General features: G+C 42.3%; 1 protein-coding gene across 2 annotated transcripts in view; it reads right to left on the reverse strand.

The window, feature by feature from the left end:
• Positions 1-1,332: 1,332 nt before the first annotated feature.
• Positions 1,333-19,033, reverse strand: part of LOC107384231 (cadherin-24) — a 246,651-nt gene continuing 228,950 nt past the window's right edge. For both annotated transcript variants that reach the window (XM_070541737.1, XM_070541738.1), the window contains 5 exons: positions 18,897-19,014; positions 12,145-12,465; positions 8,717-8,924; positions 5,688-6,186; positions 1,333-3,557 (listed from right to left, as the gene is read on the reverse strand). In XM_070541737.1, coding sequence (XP_070397838.1) covers positions 2,571-3,557; positions 5,688-6,186; positions 8,717-8,924; positions 12,145-12,465; positions 18,897-19,014 — 2,133 coding nt within the window. In that variant the 3' untranslated portion in view covers positions 1,333-2,570. The remainder of the gene's footprint in view (positions 3,558-5,687; positions 6,187-8,716; positions 8,925-12,144; positions 12,466-18,896; positions 19,015-19,033) is intronic.

The raw sequence follows: 19,033 nt of genomic DNA on the forward strand, positions 1-19,033 counted from the left end.
GCAGGAGATATGTGTAGGAGACTATTTTCCCTTTCAGCCTGCAGGTGAAGCTCAGAGTGACCCATCGTATTTTGGTTTCTTTGTGCACTTGGCCTTTAAGTTTAAATGATGCAAGGAATGTTCCTTGATGCACCAAAAGGTCTGTGTGTGACTTATTCTAGTGCAATGTTTGCATGTAAATAACCGTAAAAATTCACATTAAAGTCATGTTAGGTCTTGTTCACATTGCAGGATAATTAGGCCAGTTTTTTGCCTCATGTGGGGTACATCGTGTTTGGAGAGTCTTACAACAATCTTTTCAAATCTTGCCACATTAACCAAGACGTATATTGGTGGTAAAATTCATTTTAAAGTAACATTTGCAAGAACTAATATGACATTTTGTATATCATGGCTGCTTTAAAACAGAAGCTGCTCTTTGACCATACCCATCAGCTCATCAGTTCTGCAGGATATCAACTCTTTTTTTTTCCAGAGACCTTTTGGAAATCTATCTATAAAAGAGTAATTTTTTTTATTTGTTTTACACAGAAACACTTCAAAATGTCAGATAAATCATACATGTTGTATTATCCATCATTTTGACCCTTTTGGACTAAAATTATTGTCTTTGACACAGAAAATATAAGAATTCCACAAAGTAAAGCTAAATGCATTAGTGTTAAATGTGTAAAAAGTCCTGAAATGTTCATTTTTATTAAATTCATAAAAAGTTGAACGATAAACAGGATGATTGATTTTTGTTTCGCCCATAAAAGGAGTTCCTCACCACTCAACGTGATTTCTGTCGGATTAGGTGTTCACTTGGACCGGCCGGCCGACACATTTCTACAGCGTTTTGTTCAACAAGCTTCTGCCAGAGGCCACATTCATAATTGAACTGTTGACTTGTCCATTTGCTGACAGGAGCTGCCACATGACAAACCCAGATATGTTGGGTAACATGGTGCTGACTTTTAGTACGGGTCAGCTGATCCGTTTCTAACCTACAATACATTTACAGATAGTCCCACCAGTGCTCCATTTGGACACCTAAAATCTGCTTTAAACTATGTTATTTTATTTTATTTTATTTATATAGTCTCTCTCAGCAATAATATTCAGCGGTATTTACATCTGTAATGATCTTACATACAGTTAAACAATGTATCTTTGCATTGACATCCTATAAAACAGCTGTTATCTTTGACATGATGTGTTATGGAACATCACACGGTAGAAAAGTGCATTCCAGCTGAAAACGTGAGCTCGTCTGCGTCGCCACCTTTAATGACAACACAAAGCCTGATGTGGGATTCCGGAGAGTGGTTCTTCTACCGTTTCACTAAGAGATCCGTGGAAATTTCTTTATTAGGGCAGTGCAGGTGTCCAAAAGAGCCATGCATACTTTATCCTCAAGTGTGAAAAGTCCGACTACAGCAGTTGGTTTCATGGGGGACGGGTCCATCCATGAAAATAGTGAGAAAAGCTTTAAAAATCCACAGAATATTCAGCTTTTACATTTGACTTTAGTACAATCAAAGCCGTACTTTAATCAGTTCCTTTGTGTGTGTGTGTGTGTGTGTGTGTGTGTGTGTGTGTGTGTGTGTGTGTGTGTGTGTGTGTGTGTGTGTGTGTGTGTGTGTGTGTGTGTGTGTGTGTGTGTGTGTGTGTGTGTGAATCTCTGTAAACATATCAACACTGAATTACAAAAAAGCTGAGGGCATGACAGGGAAAGAGGGATCTCGTCCCTAAATCATTAACATTTTTCACAATGTCTGCTTTCCTCATGGGCTGAAAGGAGGGAGAATCTTTTGCAGGATTTAAATGATTCATCCTTTTCATTTGGAATGGAGTAGCGAGCTGAATTATTCACTTTTCTGCCACATCAGATGGAGTAAAAAGTAACAGTTTTCTGTACAATCGCTTCACTTAGAAGACCGTCTCCACACATTCTTGCCACCCTGTTCCTTGTTCCTCTTTCCTTCCCTTTGTGTGTTAGCCTAGTTTCTAAACTTTGTTGAATGTTTGTTTATGCACATCAACCCTACAGCTAATGTTGCCCCTGTTGAGTCTTTAAACTGTCCCTGTGCTGGTTTTACAGCATCACACTCACACCAACAAGTGTGTTTGTTTCCTCAGTGCACAGACGTGTTTTCCAGACACAAAGTCCAGGCCGGGGAGGAACGTCTCCCTCTTCTAGCTAATTCTCATGCCATACGCGAGAGCTGAATTAAATGGAGTCTGGGATGTTTGGGTTGTTTTTCTTTGTCCGAAGCGTTTAACAAATTGTTGCTGCCCCGAGCCGAAGCAGCCTCTGCATTGTCTCAGTATCTGTGCTCAACCATATCAGCGTTTCAACACTTATTGCTTTAAATTACATCAATCACTCCCTCTCCTGCCCTCGCATTCTCCATCCTCCCTAGGCTCATTTTTCTCTGTCTCTTTTTATTACTTTGCCTCTTCATCTTTCTCCCCTTTAACTTCTCTTCACATTATTCCAGCTCTAGTTGCCTTTTCATCGTCCTCCTAGTCCCTCCCTTCCTCTCTGCCTCCTCTGCCTCCATTGGTTTCCTTTTTGTCCCCTCCCCTCAGTCTTTCCCTTCGTCTCCAGCCTGCTCATTTTTATCCTTCTTTTCCAGCTCGTCTTTTATCCCCCTCTCCTTTTTGGCACCCTCTTCAATGTCTTCCTGATCTTCCTTTGCTTTTTCTCTGTTTTTGAAGAGCTGTGCTAATTTTTGAAACTGGGGCCCCCATTCTTCAAGCCCCGCCCCCCAATCCTCCTTCTCTCCCTCACTCTCCAGTGAGCTGAGGGATCCGGCCCTGGATCCTGTCCCCTCCAGGCCATACACCTGCACGGAGTCGTACGGTGGCTGTGAGGGGTCATACGTGACCTGAGCGAGACGCAGCCGTAGGAACTCACCGACTCTCAGTGCCAAGGAGGGACCGCCTGGCCCAGGTGGCCCTCTCACTGCCTCCATCCCAGGAACCCAACTGGGCCCGTAGCCCATCACTCCACCATAGGTTCCTCGAGGCTGGCCCGGAAAAGGCAAAAGCTGAGGGCTCATGTCCCTCCTACCCAAAACATATCCCCCCAACCCCATTTGATCTCGCCAGTCCCCCATAAATCCAGCTGTCTCCGGGTAGACAGGTGGGCTCCCTGTCAGTGATAGTCCTCCAATCTCCCTGTCTGGTCGTGGAACCACAAAGTTGCTCCCCATTTCCAGTCCTCCTCTCCCAAGAGTACCCGAATAGTCTCTTTGTCCAGACACCTCCCCCTGCAGGACAGGGGCATAGTTACGTCCATCTCTTGAAGTACCGCCATTTCCATTTCTGGCTCCGTTTCCCCCATCCCCTCCTCCTCCGTTCCCACCGCCTCCATCTCCGCTGGGGTCATGCTCGGCAAGACCAGTGCTTGTACGTTTTGGGGAGAAGCCAGAACGGGAGGCCCTGCGTCCTGCAATGGGGAGGGTCGCTGAGTCACACACCCAGCCTCCGGCGAGGTGACCCTGGCTGATCAGAGAGCCAGACCGGGTCATGACGAGGTTGTGCTCCCGGGGCAACGTCTCTGACTGCACCTGGAGGGGAACGCAGGTGAGCATGAGTGGTTTCAGTTAGGATCTGGGTGTTGGCTGGTGTGGTTAGACGAGACAATTTGTCATGAGGGGAAATTTAATAACGGGTGCCCGTAAAGACAGATAGATGGGAGAATGAGATGACATAGTACCCAGTCGAAGAAAAGTCTGGAGATGAGGATGAAAAAGATGATGGAGAGACAGATGTTGAAGTGAAAAGAAAGGGAGGAGAGTCGAGAGAAGCCGTAGATTTTAATCGAGCACTAGAATGAGCTAACACTACACTGTGAAAGGAAGATGGATAGGGAAGTGGTGGAGAAATAGAACATTTGAAAATTAAATAAAGCTAAGAGCTTCACTATGACCTCATAAATAAAAGAAAACACAAAAAGGAACAATGGGACATAAAAGTGCTGATATATCTGCACCATCATCTTCCTCCAAAGTTATCCTACGTTTGTTCTGACTGACAAAGATTAAAACACCTGGATGCTCAATCACTGCAATTGCCTCTCATAATAAGTTTAATGCCAACTCAACTATTCCTTTATATTTGCTTGATTTCCTGCTAACATGTTATTTGCTTCATTGGTTAAAAAAATTAAGTCGTTCATTAAAGGGACTTTACGGAGTTTTGAATTTTTATGCTCGCGATTGCCCGCTCAGGCCAAAACAGTAACAACAGATTCAATAGTAGGCTCGTGCACGAGGCGCGCATGCTGTACGTGCACACTCCTTAACGAAAATAACAGCTGAGACAGTCCCGTGTGTGTGTGTGTGTGTGTGTGTGTGTGTGTGTGTGTGTGTGTGTGTGTGTGTGAGTGTGTGTGTGTGTGTGTGGTCCGGAGGACAGAGGACAGGAGAACACGCAGCTAATTAATTAAATAATTTGGTTCTGTACCTTTCTCTTCAGCACAGCTGACAAAGGTTTATGATGGGTCAGTCTTCCTGCATGCTCAGATCATTCCCTTCCCTTGCTTGCAAAACAGTTCCAAAATGAAAGTTGAACCCACATCTTTTTTATCTGTGAATTCAATGCCGTTCGGCGAGTCTCAAATAAAAATGTGGGCATCTTACTGTAAAAAAAAAATACTATTAGTGTAAAAAAGAAACTCTAAATGACCTCTATTCACATCAAGAATTGAACCTGGGTCTTCTGCATGAGAGCCTGGCATCTTACTAGGTGAGCTAAACCACCAGTGACATTTTCAGTATCTGTAATATTTATATCTTTGATGACAGCTGAAACAACGTTCAAAGAATGATTCGGATGGCTATTTTGTTGCTAATTTGCAGGAAATATCTAGAAGAAAGTAGCTAAGGGTCCTCAGAAATGTAGCTAGATTCATCACTAGGCATTAGGAACAGCAACAAATTCAATTAAATTCTATTCAAAAATACTTTATTAATCCCAGAGGGAAATTGATTGCTGTAGTAGCTCAGAATAATAATAATTAACAAGTCATCAAAGAGTTGTTGTATATTACAATGGCTGTTGGCAGGAAGGATCTCCAGTAGCGGTCGGTGTTGACAAAGTCGCTGAGTTGGCACTACCTCTCTCTCTGCTGCTAAAGCTACGGATAGCAAATGCTACGGGCGATGCCTGAGCGTGATCGCTCATGAAGCAGCCTGCTCGACCCGAGCAGCTCTCTTTTTCTGTGATTTTACAGAAAAACAGGCAATCAGTAAAAATGCAAGGGCTCATTCTACAGGACCAGGGCATTGCAGGAGAATGTATGAAGAAGAAATTTATTATTTCTATACATGTTTTGGCTGTCAAACTTCCATAACGTCCCTTTAAACTTTAATTATATTTTCATTGCAGCAATTTATTATTAGTCCAGGCAGTAATGAAATTCTATTCCATGATGCAGAGCAACATCTATTCTTTCTGTTGCTTTCAGGCTCTTCTCCCGTGTGTTTTATTACTTTAAAGCGTGCATTAACAATACCAATGTACATTTTAAAATTTAGAGCCCCCCAAAGACCTAAAACTGGATCCAAAGAAAACATCTAATTAATTAAATTCTAAGTGCAAAAAAAACATTCCGATCTATGACAACATGAGGTTCGTCTGCCCACCAGTTGAACTAGTCTCCGTTTCTCTAAAGGATGTGTCTTTGTCGTCCTTACCCAGTCCAGATCTTGATTGTGGTTGACTCTGTCCTCACTACTTTCTTCTACGCAGCTGTTCGTTGCTCCTGACCCTCCTCCTCTCTCCTTGCTGTCATTGGTTCTTGGAGTCCCTCCATTGGACGTGCTAACTCCACTTTGCGTCGCTGTCCCGTCGCGGCTGCCCGTGCGACTCCCCGTTCGGCTTCCTGTACTGAGGTCTGTGGGAGCGACGTACATCGCTCCCGTCTCCTTTGGCCCGACCATGGCTCCTTGGTTCTGGATGACCAGGGAATGGTCTGGCTGACCTCCTGGAATGCAATATGCCAGTTCTGCCAAGCCTGGGTCAAATGTTCCACCTGGTGTACGGCGAAGAACCGGTAATGTGTGGCTGCTGTAGCAGAGACGACCATAAACGGGTCCTCCAGGTCCTCCGGGTGCTGAATAGGTGTGATCTACTCCTGGAGTCTGAGCCCAGCTGTAGGTGCGGGACTTGTCTTGACCGTGCTGGGTGTAACGGCTGGAGGACAACACAAAACATCCATACCTCAGCTTTATTTCAACAATGTACAGTCTAACAAGCATAAAAATGTGTTTTTGTCTCAGCCTTCAGCAATAATTACCCTACAGTACAGTGAAAAGGTATTTGCCATTTTACAACTAAAGCAGCTTTCCAGAGTTTTCCCCTTTCAGAAATTATTAATGATTTGTCAGAAATCCATAAACGTGATTATCTCATCGTGTCCTGTGATATAATGTAAGTAATATGTCTTTTTTTTCTTTTTTTTTTGCTAAGCGCACCCCCGGTCCCGCAGAGCTCCATGCAATAGAAAACTGAGCGCCGACCAGAGCTAACCAATAGTGTTAGACTACTGCTTACTTGCTTCAAATTTAAGGAAGTACCTAGGCTGATGCAGAGTTGATGAACTTTTCAAGGCCAAGTCTCTAAAATATAAATATATGAGAACACAACATGACACGAGAATAATACTTGAAAAACAACGTGTTTTAGCTCTGTTTGGCGGCTTCTAAACTGAAGTCACCATTTTTAAAAAACAGAAGGAGTGTGATATGCTTGTCAGCCACTAGATGGTGCCATCGGATAAGAGAAATACTCCGGAAAGGAGCTTTAATTACATTTCAGCGTTTTAAGGCACACTTGTCAGTTTTGGCTTGCGTTTAGCACCCCTAGAATCCTGTCAGTAGAAACAAAAATGAAACATATCTCCTCAATGTGCGTTCCTCTTTTTAACGCCTAACAGCTGAAATGTCTGCCCAGCCTTCATTAGTTTCTACAGGAGTGGTTCATCACTAAATCAAACCAACCAGCTGCGTTCATGATATACAACATGCAGGAAACATGCTGGGAGCAGACTGCAGCGAAAGGCATGCCAGTTCCAACAGGAAGCAGCTTGCCAGTCTGAAGTTGCAAGTGCGTTATCCTGGCCACAGAAGGCGGTGGAGGTCTGAGTATTCAATTCTGGGCTTGGAGGGCCAGTATCCAGCATGTTTTTGTTTTAACCTTTTTTCAAAACAGCTGATTTAAATCAGCAGGTAATTCAGTAGATCCTGGTGAGCAGCTGCACAGGTGATTCACCCACTGATTCAAGTGCGCTGGAGCAGGAAAACAACTAAAACGGGCTGGATACCAGCCCTCCAGGACTGGAACTGATTAGCTGTAAAGGGTCATTTTAGCACTTAGTGGGTCAAGAAAATGATGAAACAATATGTAAAAGTCGAAGAGTATGTCTTTAAAGAACTATAAATCAAACAAAGTTAGGTAAAAGGAAAAGATAACCTGAGCAAATAAAAAAAATCTCAGATTTTAAATAAAGATTCAATTTATTAAAACAAAAAGCTACCAAACCAGCATGGCTCTATGTGAAAAGGTAAATAACCCCAAAATGTCATAGCTGTCTTGCAGTAGTCTTGGCAGCAACATATTTAATCACGTGTTTGTGATAACTGGTCATCACCGGGGAGGAATTGATTTAATATGGCCACTCTGGAGAGATTCCCAGCAAGAATGGCCTGTTTAAGGTCATGCCCCAGCATCTGGGTATTAGCTACTCTAATCACCTGAGTGTGCTTGATCCTTATCCTGATGGATAAAAGTTTTCCTTCAGAATTTTCTGAATTCATGGTTCCATCAGTAACAGATAGTAGTCCAGGTCCTGAAGCATCAAAGCAGCCGCAGAACATCACACTACCACCACCGTGTTTAACTGATGTTCTTTTCTTTTTATGCGTACGTGTTCTGTTAGGTCAGCAGAGGTGTTGGCCTTGGAACTATCCAATGGAGGCATTTTGATATCTCGACTGTACATTTTTATAATTTTGTATTTAAAAAATAACTGGGAAAAATGTTTTTCATTATTCTTCCAGTTTTCTGAGAGTGTCCTTTTTATGCTAGAAGTCTTTTTTCACCAAATAGGAAAAGCTACATTTAAACCTGTTTGCATGTAAACTATAACTGTTGTTTATTTGTTCTTATGTCTTTGTGACATTGCGTCAACCAAACTAAAACAAAATAAAAACATGTTTCTAGGTTGTTGCACTGAATTGCACTAGATTTAGAAGGTTTTTAATGCTGTTGTGGCCATAAAATTAAAAAGCTATTTTCAATAAACTATTCTACAGCCTTTGTACTCGTTTACGGCCTCTCCATCTGGCACACGGATTCAGGAGTTGATTATTAGTCCAAAGGCATTAACAACGCTTCCCAGAAACATCAAAGGGGTGCAAACAAGCCTCTGATGTAGCAGAACGTAAACGAGCTTTAACAAAACGGACAGAACAAAGCGGTCTCCAAGGACTGTCGTGCTTGATAGCCTTCTGTTTCAGCATTTTGATCAGTTATAGATGATGACCTGCAAGTGGAGACTCATTGTGTCCTTTAAGTGGATTGGTTCAGTTCTGGACTATGATTAAAGTGTTTACCACAAAGGGCTGTATTTGTATACCCCCTCTTGTCTCTCCCTTAGCATGTAATATGAGGCCAGTTGGGAGCTTTAATGCAATTAAACATGTACGACAACATGCCTACTCACATATTCCTGCTGTCTAGGGTGCGATAGCCACGTGAGCGGGAGCTGTGCGGAGCACTCTGAAGTGCAGAGATATCAAAGGCTGCCGTGTCGGCCTCTCCTCCACCCTCGTCGTCATACGTTATGATGTTCTCACGCACGTCGTCCTCCTCCAACGGTGACAGGGAGTCTCGCTTCTGACGGCGCAGGGACAGAGACAGGGCGCTCACCGCTGCAGATGGAATGGCAACAGGATTGAACAGGATTGAGGGAATTGGAGACGGAGAAAAACAAAGGATGAACAATGGGGAACAGGGCAAAAATCACAAGGGAAATAAAGGGAAGGAGGTAAAGGACGAAGTGAGGGGGAGAGAGAAAGGATGCAGACAAAGGGGTGAAACTCACAAAGACAAAGCGAATACAGGAGAGGCCTTGGGTTACGGGTTGCTAAATCATATCAGCAGACTGCATGCCTCCACTCTGTAATAGACTTTGAGTTCCAGCTGGGCAAATGGATACCTTATCGTCTCATGACTTCCATTCCACTACCTAAATAAGGAAGCTTAGGGGTCATAATGAGGCAAGCTAGAGGTCAGGTTTACCCTCAAACATTTGGTAAGTCTGTGCAAAAGTTTATATAACCACCTGGGAGGTGGTACCATCAGGTAAGGCAAGGATGCATTTGTTAGCTGGTGTTGTCTCCATAAAGTAAAACATCACAGTCATTTTCATCCCATGTGAACTGTAAAGCGTATCTGATTACTCCCACCAAACTTCACACCTGTGGGAGTCCTTATGTCGGACGTTGATATTACTCTAGTTAGGGTTACCAGATGTGACTAACATTGTTGCCGTGTACTTCACCATCACAGGTGAAACAGATTTACCATTATACTGTTACGTGTATCTTTAATAACGGACAAAATAATAGAAAGTTTCAACTTCTAAAAGTGCAAGTGTTAAATACCAAGTTCACTGAGAAGCTGTTTTTTAGTCGTTATTTTTAAAAATTTGATCGATCACCCTGAAAAAAAGCTCTGATTAGAACAGACTGTCTCAGATAGAAGAAGCTAACCGTTAGCCTTAGCAACTCCACACCACAGCAGAACTCCTTCAGGCTTGTGTTCCAACTCAGTGGTACAGTTGTGTTGCAGTTAGCCAATCAGAGACAAGATGATGTCAGAATATCAGAAATTAAGACTCCAAATCCTGCCGTCTTCTGCTCCCCACTTCTTCGCTTAACTTCTACTTCCTGAAACAGGAGCGCCAGAGCTTTTTTTCCACACAGATCGACTCACAAGGCATTCATTTCTAACAGAGACCATTGCAAATAGTGAACTTGGTCTTGAAGCTATGTGGAAACTGTCAAACCCTAAAGGAGCAGTTTTATATCGTTCGATTTATTTTGTTATAATTAAACCGCCACAGTTTAGACGAGCTAAACATGTATCAATAAACGCCTTAGTGTGCGTGTGAGCTTGTGCTACATTGGGGCGTGCTGTAGGAACTCCAGAAAACACCCGACTTGATCTGCAGCCATGACATTGTTCCTAGAAAATCAAATTATTTATTAAAAAGTGGGGAACACTATCCATCCGCCATACAATCACTTGATACCTAAAAGACAACATTTTACACAAGATTTAGCTGATGTAGCTTTTGTCAAATCCTCAATCAGAACATTTATTTGTCTTATGAGGGCACGTTCTGTAGCGTCTTTCAGCAGACGCTAACTTGCTGCAAGGTTTTGTACAGTTCCTGCTTTTCTGCACACCCATGTAACTCACCGAATGAAATCCTTAAATCCATCAAAGCCTGCGTGCATGATCACCTTCACGCCACACCACGTTCCTGTTTTGATTGAACTGGTCTCCTCTAGAATGATAATGACTTTATCAGCAGGGCATGAGTGGTGATCCCGCGGCCTGAACAGAAATGACAACCACGCTGGCGGCGAGCCAGAGCCTTCTCAGCAACTCAGCATAATGCAACCGAGCATTTCTAAAAAGGCAGCAGTGGCATTTGATTACCGTGCTGTCAAAAAAGCAGAGAACCCAGATAATCACTCGGTAATGTTATTTTAGCGGTGATTAGAGCTGACCTTGGCGGAGGAAATAACTGGGACAAAATTGAATGAAAAGCAGTCGTGACTAAGAAAAATATTTACGCTGCTGCTTTCATTATTTCCATATGCAGATTAGGCATCGAGGGAGTAGTTGTAGCGGCGGGTAAACAACACTGAACACTAACCCAATCAGCTCTTTAATTTGTAGATTAGCATTAAAATCCTTCCTAGACAGAAAATGATATAGATTTACTGCATGTGTACCAACAAGTGCTGGAGGCTAATTACCATGCAAGCTAAATAAAAAAAAGGCTTTCAAAAGGACAGAAAAAAATGTTATTTCCCTGATTCTGTCACATGTGGACTAAGGATCCTGCAGCCATGTTGGAACGTATTCACCCCATCAAGGATTTGTTGTCACCTTTAAATGTTTCACATCAGTAAACACATTTCCGTGTCAGACAAGGACAACCTGAGTACTAAATGCAGTTTTCATGAAATTATTTCAATTATTAGGGTAAAAAACTATCCCAGCCAACCTGGTCCCAAAGGAAACACGATTTAACCCCTAAGCCCAAAAACCTGCCTGGAGCATCCTTGGGAGCAACAGCGTCGACCATCGGTAACGCGTCTCGCCTTGCAGCGGAGGAATTGTTTTAATTTAGCTTGAAGGGTTTTCTACTATGAATAGCATGTTTGAGGTCAAAGGTCAAAGCTAAAGAGGAGGATTCATGGTTCCATCACGTTCAGCACACGGTCCAGGTCCTGAAGCAGCAGAGCAGCCCCAGACCATCACACTTCCACCACTGTGTCTGACTGTTGCTTTGACACGCAACTTCCAGAAGATTCCACTAATTTCTGGTCAGTTCTCTGAAATGTTCCTAAATGTTTGTGTACAAATGTGAGCTGGGTCTTGTTATTCCTTTGGTCAGCCAAGGTTCTGAGCTGCAAACTTTCCCACAGATGCAGTTTTGCCTCCTCTCTTATATTTGAGTCATGCACCTTGTCCTTAACTTGAACCAGGTGAGGTATGAGCTGTTGCAGTTGATGTTCTGGGTCGTTTTGTTCTTGGATGTGTTGCTTTACAGTATGATATCCACTTCATGTTTAGGTTTCTTCTTAAATCTTAATATCGGGTATTAATCAGCTCTGTGTGTGGCTCTTTGTACTTAACTCTGCTTTCGCCTTGATGTGGCTAATTCCGCAGGGTCGACTGGGACAACGTTGGCCGGGAGAAATCTGTTTTCTTAATAAATAAAATTATAATTTAAAGCCTGAATTTGATATTTACTCAGGTTATCGTTGTCTGATGATAAAAATATCAAAGAGGTCTGTACAGGAACGATAGCTGTTCCCAGCTCTACACCTAATGCAACAAAGTGTTTACCCAGTAGTGTAGCAACGCAAGCCAGGATGGCCAGCAGGGCGGCGGTGCTGAGTCCAGGAGACGGCAGCATGGACTGCTGTGGGAGACACACAGCCTCCTTCTCCCAGTCCCATTCCCCTTCAGCCTGCTTATCCTTCTCTTTCTCCCCAGCTCGCGCCCCTCCCCTCAGGCAGGGACAGACAGACACGGTGACCGTCCCCGTGCTGGTGAGACCCGACGTCCCGTCCCTCAGGACGAGTGGGACGTACAGCGTCAAGGTGGAGGATGAGGAGCGGGACAGCGGCTGGAGCTGGGACAGCAGCACCAGGCTGGCTGTGGGGCCTGAGGGGATGACAGACAGACAGAGAGGAAGACACTCATTATAAAACAGCTGTTAGCTTCTTGCTGCAGTTTCCACTTTCTGTGCTGAATCATAGCAGGAGGTTGCTATCTGCAAATGATGCCCCTAAATCCCAGACCTCGTGTTGCTGAATTTGCTGCCCCAGTCAGCTGCTGATTGATCTAAAGCGCCCACAACAGAAAAAATACAAATCTGCTAACTTCGGTCTTTTCTGTCTATTTAACATTTTGGTTATCGCTGCAAATAATTTTAGATTTCTTCTTTTCTGCCACTGAAAAAACAACTATTGACATAAACAGCTTTAACTTAAGCTACTGAGATTTTTACCCAAATGGGTACAAAGTTTAATCAAACGGTTTAATATAATTTAACATGTCTGAAGATTGTTGGACACTTTCCCATCCAACAGCCCATCCTTCACATGCATGGTAAAACTCACACATTTTATTATTATCTGCACATCCCACACTTTCTGGGAGAAGAATGACAATGTTTGGTTTTGAATGACTGACTTTTGATAACAATAAGTTCATAATAATACATTTCATATCAAATGAAACGCTGAAACCTACAGATGCACCAACACACACACGAGTGTGTGGGTTTGTTTTATCAGAGTGACTGACACTGCAAAGTTGTACCAACATGACCAACATGACAAAAATGATTAGCCAGAAGTGTTTCTGTGATCCACATCACAGATCAAGTCATTATGTTCTGTAACAAAGCAAATAATGAAGCATATTTATGTGACAAGCTGTCCATGAGGGAGCAGAGTGTGATCTTATTGTTCCTCTGTTCTGCTGCTGGATGACACATCAAAGAGGACTTTGAAACCACATGTCAGGGCGCGTATCCTCCCGATCCGTGAGCCATCGTGGGGTTTCAATCAACCGACAAGCTTTTCAAAAACGGGATATTTTCAGCTTTTAGATTTCTTGTGATATCTGCCGAAGCCCAGATGTTCTGGTTTTCTCTCAGGACTCGAACGCAGCATGTGGTGGAGAATTTGCACCTGCTTTGCGAAAAATTTCCTTGACAGAAAGTTACCAGGAAAAAGACAGATGGACTGAACCGAGGAGTCATCACAGCTAACGGCTGAGCCAAAAGCCTCTGCATAAACAGGGACGAAGGAGTTTACACGTTGGACCGCGCATGGGACTGCATCGTCGGAGAGGGGAGAGCGGGCAGGAGAGGGCGACAACGTCCTCCGCTGCCCGCGGATAAACGGAGAAGGAAGTGACGCCACCATCAGCGTCAGCCTGGGGAAGTTTGCAGCCGCAAACGAAACGTAGCGGGAAAACAGGTAAACAAAACTGTTCTGCGTTTTAAAAAAGAACTACAGCATGGAATTAGAGATACGACACAGCAAGAACACACCTAAGAGGGTCCTGCCCATTGCTGGCTGCAGGGTGGAGGGAATGTCTGGGAACACGCGTCTAACTTTATGTAGTAAATAATTATCGTCATTATAATAATTGTCCAGCTGTTCACAAGGGTTGCGGTCTGGAGTCACAGCTGTGTACTCAGTGCAGGCCCTGGTTCATCTGGATGTTAGACGATGCTTCATGTCCTCATGTTCCTCCGTTGGTGCAGTCAACACAGACCCAAGACCACAGCACCAGCTTGCAGTGGTCAACTTTTATGAGGTTTTAAATTAGTCACTGAATGTTGACAGAGCAGAGTCACTGAGAAACAATTTTTACCTGTTGTTTTTGAAAATGACCAGACACTCTGTTTAACACGCAGGCTGAACGTGAAAATAGTCTTCTACACTTGTTTCCTGTGTTAGCTAGAAAACAGACGCAAATGCTCAGTTCAGAAAAGCCTCACAGACCGACCTCACTCTGTCGCTTAACATTCACGGACTCACCCATCTTGGCTCGCGATGGGGAAGGCTGTTGTTGGTTTAGCGTCCAGGAAACAGCAGAGAATGGCTCGACTATTAGAAGCTAACTGTTAGCGTTAGCAACTCCACCACACAGCAGAACTCCTCCAGGCTCGTGTTTTTTGTGGAGATAAAACATCAACGTTGCAAAGCTAAAAGTCAGTGGTAGAGTCATGTTGCTGTTAGCCAATCAGAGGCAAGATGTCCAAATATCCTGCCGTTTCCTGCCACTCTCTCCTCCAGCTGGCTTCTATGTCCACAAACAGGTGCACCAGAGCTTTTTTTCCCCACAGGAAAAAACTTAAAGTTAAAGTCAAAGTTAAAGTCCCATTAATCATCACACATTGGTGAAACTCATCTATGCATTTGACTCATCCCAGTGGGGAGCGGTTAGCTGCAGCTGTGGCCGCGCTGGGGAATTGTTTGGTGGTTTAACCCCCCAACACAACCCCTTAAAGCTGAGTGTCAAGTAGGGAGGCATTGGGTCCCATTGTTAGGGTACGACCCAACCAGGAATTGAACCCCAATCTCCCAGTCCCAGGGAAGACACTGAGATGGTTGCAAGGCATTCATTTTTACTAAAGACCCCTGGAAACGTATTAAAAATACAAGTAAAGTTGAATCTGTAATCTTTACAAGTTATGACACATCAGGCTTATATGTTATAACACAGGGGAAAAATGATGACTGATGTGTTTCCATGTATTTGGGAGGAGTTTGAGCATGTGAGGCTGATTTCACTTCACCATTACCGACTATGTAAATGCTAAATGACAGATACACACAAAATGCTTCCTGGTTTTGCAATTCAGGTTTTTGGATCTCTTCAGCGACTCTTTGGTGGTTATTTTTGACTTTGCCGCCCACAAGTGCTCAATGTATGCAACACCAGGCACTTGCACTTTGAGAAATGCTGAATAATGCATCAGTTGTAGAGGGGATTTTGGTAGGAATGAAAACAAAGGAGTATTCGTGATGAATGTACACTGAACAGGTGGCCCTAAACATGATACTGATAGGCATTCTGGGTATGAGCAGCTAGCCAGTGTCTGTCTACTGGATCACAAATAAAGTGAAGGTCCTTTCAAACCTGCAGCCATTTGCTTTAAACAGTAACAGGTGATGACCTCCTCAGTGTACGTGCACAGAATGGTGATTGAGTGCAAGCATCCTACATTTCTGCTGCTTAAACAACCAATAAAAATTTTTATGGGGGGTGTTGGCTGGATGGGAATTTCCTCATAATGCTGCAGTGAATGGATTCATCTCTATGCTGCAAAGTGAAAAAAAATGTGCGTGTGTGTGTGTGTGTGTGTGTGAGAGAGAGAGAGAGAGAGAGAGAGAGAGAGAGAGAGAGAGAGAGAGAGAGAGAGAGAGAGAGAGAGAGAGAGAGAGAGAGAGAGAGAGACTGAAAGTACACTCTGGTGATGCAATATTTGATGGGAATTGGTGGCGTCAACAGCAACTGTGTAGCACATTCAACCCAAAATGCCTCAACCTTCAGTTTTATTCTGCATCAGACTGCTTTACATAAACAACATAGATGTTTGTATATTTAAAATCTGCAGCTTCTAGTGGGAACAAATAGAAGTAAAAGCTCTTGAGTTGGCATGTGCATCCTAGGAAACTTATAAAATGTGACAAAAACATTGTCAAACATAGTTTTCTAAGTCCTCAATCACCCCCACCCCACCCAAGCTAAAATAACGTTTCAGATTGTTAAATCTTGATACTAAATTTTTGCTTTAAAATCTAAAAACTAAACTAAAATATTTATTAAAGAGTTAAAAGTAAAGGGAAGATAGCTAAAAAAGGGAGTTGCATGGGATTACCTGACTGATCCCATCAACCTAAGGACTTCACTTCTTGTATAAATGTAAACAGCTGTAAACAGCATTGATCCCACAGCGGGGAAATGCACTTGTTATAGCAACACAACCACTTAGATAATAACTCAAAGAAGAACAATAACAAAAGTACATGTATATATGCAGTTACCTCGGCCACTAAAAACCCCCAAATAAAAAAAAAGTATATCAAAGCCTCATCAACACTACTGAAAAGAAATTCTGCATTATTTGTAAACAAACAAAACTAATTTTAACCAGATTTTTTTATTTGTTTATTTATTTAATTTCCCGTGTCCTGTCTGGCTGTGAAGCAAACAGAATTAATGCCTGAATGCTGGCGACAAGCCTTACAGATTTACTCTCAGAGCAAAGAGATTTTTTTAACAAACGCCTCAAAGATTTTCAACAATAAAACAAACAAATAATTTCTGAACTCAGGAAAATAATCTAAAGAAAGCCTTTTATTTATGCCGGTTTTCACTTTCCCCTCAGAAGTCACAAAACAAACTGTTTTAATGTTTAACATGTTATGGTTGTTGATTTAAAATGATCTTGTTCCAGTTACACTTTGAACTAGGAAAATCTGTTCATGGTTTCTAATTTAGGTTTTGACAGACATTTTTACCAAGTTAGGAGTGTTCTTTCTTTGTATTTTCATGGAGTGGGTATGATTTACTCTTTTTAAAAAGTAAAAATTTTAAAGAATAAGCAGTGATTTTAGGCTTTAATTAGTAATGTTAAAAAGAAATATTGGTAATGTTTCCTTTTACAGTCCCCTGATTATTAAGTACTTACATGGTAATTACATTGTAAGCAAAAGTGTATTATTGTGTAATTAAAGTGTATAATTGTAATGAAGAGTAGTTATTGCGTAACTCAGTATTTACTGCGAATGATTAATAAAAATAAAAACTAGAATTGAACCTAAGTTACATGGTAATAACTGTTTAAGAACTCAGAAACAATAATACACTTTAACTTACTATGTAATTACCATGTAAGTACTTAGTAATTAGGGGAATGTAAAAGGAAGTGCTACCAAAACAGTTAATATTTTACCTCAGGAGCATTAAAGACACGATGTGTATGTTTATTTTTAATCTCTGAAAATATCCGTCGAAATGTTGATGAAAATGAATAGAATGATGTCCAGTTGTTGAGAAACTACTGGCGACTTCGGAACACATAACCATACCATTCTGGCCTAAAGTACACAAGGCGCGGGTCTATCGTCTTTGGGGGGATGTCATATTACACGGCATGCTTCCTTCAGGCTTGCTCGGGGTCCTGTGCCAGTCGATTTCGTCACACTAGATGATTGGATGGATTTACGATTTACGGAAGCTACGTTACCGCGTTCAAAATCATTTAGGTAGTAAAAAACACAAATTTGATAACTAAATTTCTAAACTTTCCAAAACCTACATGAAATATAGATTTGATAAATAGATGGAATTTATTTTGGCTAAGCCTCATTGCCACTATTTGAGCATAGCAGGAGCAGGACCCCAAGCAGATCCAGAAACTGCAGCGCCAGAAAACTACAATCAGCATTGCATTCTCTCCATGGAATTAACTGAAAGACCATCAAAGTCTGAGGAGTCACAGGAGGTTGCATGCTTTCTGTTCCACAGGTAACAACATTTACCGCACTGTGTTTTAAACGAGCGACAGTCATGGTGATGTGTAAAACTACCCTCAGATATCTGTATGTACTGCCCCCTAGTGCCAGGAAACCATACACTGCCACTTTAACAAAAACCCAAATTTAGAAAACAACAGCAAAATCTTTTTTAACCTTTCACATGTTGTTCTAGGAGGCCAGATAAACGGGTCTATTTACACATTTTAACAGCCAACAGTGTTGCAGAACTGAACAATAGGACCTACTAGCAATGTAAATGTGGTTTTAAAAAGAACAAAAAATGGGGACGTTTTATTTTTGTAGACTTAAATCTGACGTTGTAATATTACAACCGTGGCTCTCGGAGCTTTATAAGTTCTGATAAAAGAGTATCTGCTTCAAAAGCTGAAAACATCAGCGGTTAAAATTCACCAAATTGTTTATTTAAATTTTAAAACTTTTTTAAAAAGCAAAATATTATTTTATCTGAATCTCATGTTCGTTATTTGTGCACACTGTATAAACCATTATATGATAACTTGTTTACAAGCGAGAACGGTGATTGATTAAACTTAAGATTGTTATGGTAACAATGTCTGAATATGTGTAACGTTTACTGTTTATACACAGAAAAGCTTTAAGGTGCTACTTTCACTTCAGCTGAAGTAAATTAAATAAAGCAGCTCTATGTTGTTGTTTTTGCGTGTGAAAACAGTGAGTTTATGTTTTAGTGGAGAGGAGAGGATGGATGCAGCTGAAGTAGGAAGGCAAGCAACCGAAGTGGATGGAGTAAAGCAAAGCAATGGAGCTGCCAGGGTTGGGTGATGGATGGATGGATGGATGGATGAAAGAAGAGGAAGATGCAGAAGACGAGAGGAGGGAGTTGAAGGGGCAGGAGCAAGAAAGAATGATAGGAAAAAACAGGGAATGTCATGAATTGTATTTGGGATTAGGAGTAAAAGTGGAGGCAAAGCTGCCTGTCTGCCAGGGAAACAGAGGCAGAAACAAATTAAGAGAAAGCATACAGAGGTAGAAAGATGGAGCACCCACCGCCGCTGTCTCTGACGCTGAAGTTGAGGGCAGCGGTGGATTCTGGAGGGATGCTGAAATACACGGTGCTGTCGTTCCCTCCCTCGTCTCTATCAATCGCTCGCAGCACCTGCACCACCTGAAACAAAGGCAAGAGA

The sequence above is a fragment of the Nothobranchius furzeri genome, chromosome 11 (assembly GCF_043380555.1).
Source record: "Nothobranchius furzeri strain GRZ-AD chromosome 11, NfurGRZ-RIMD1, whole genome shotgun sequence".
Lineage (NCBI taxonomy): Eukaryota > Metazoa > Chordata > Actinopteri > Cyprinodontiformes > Nothobranchiidae > Nothobranchius > Nothobranchius furzeri.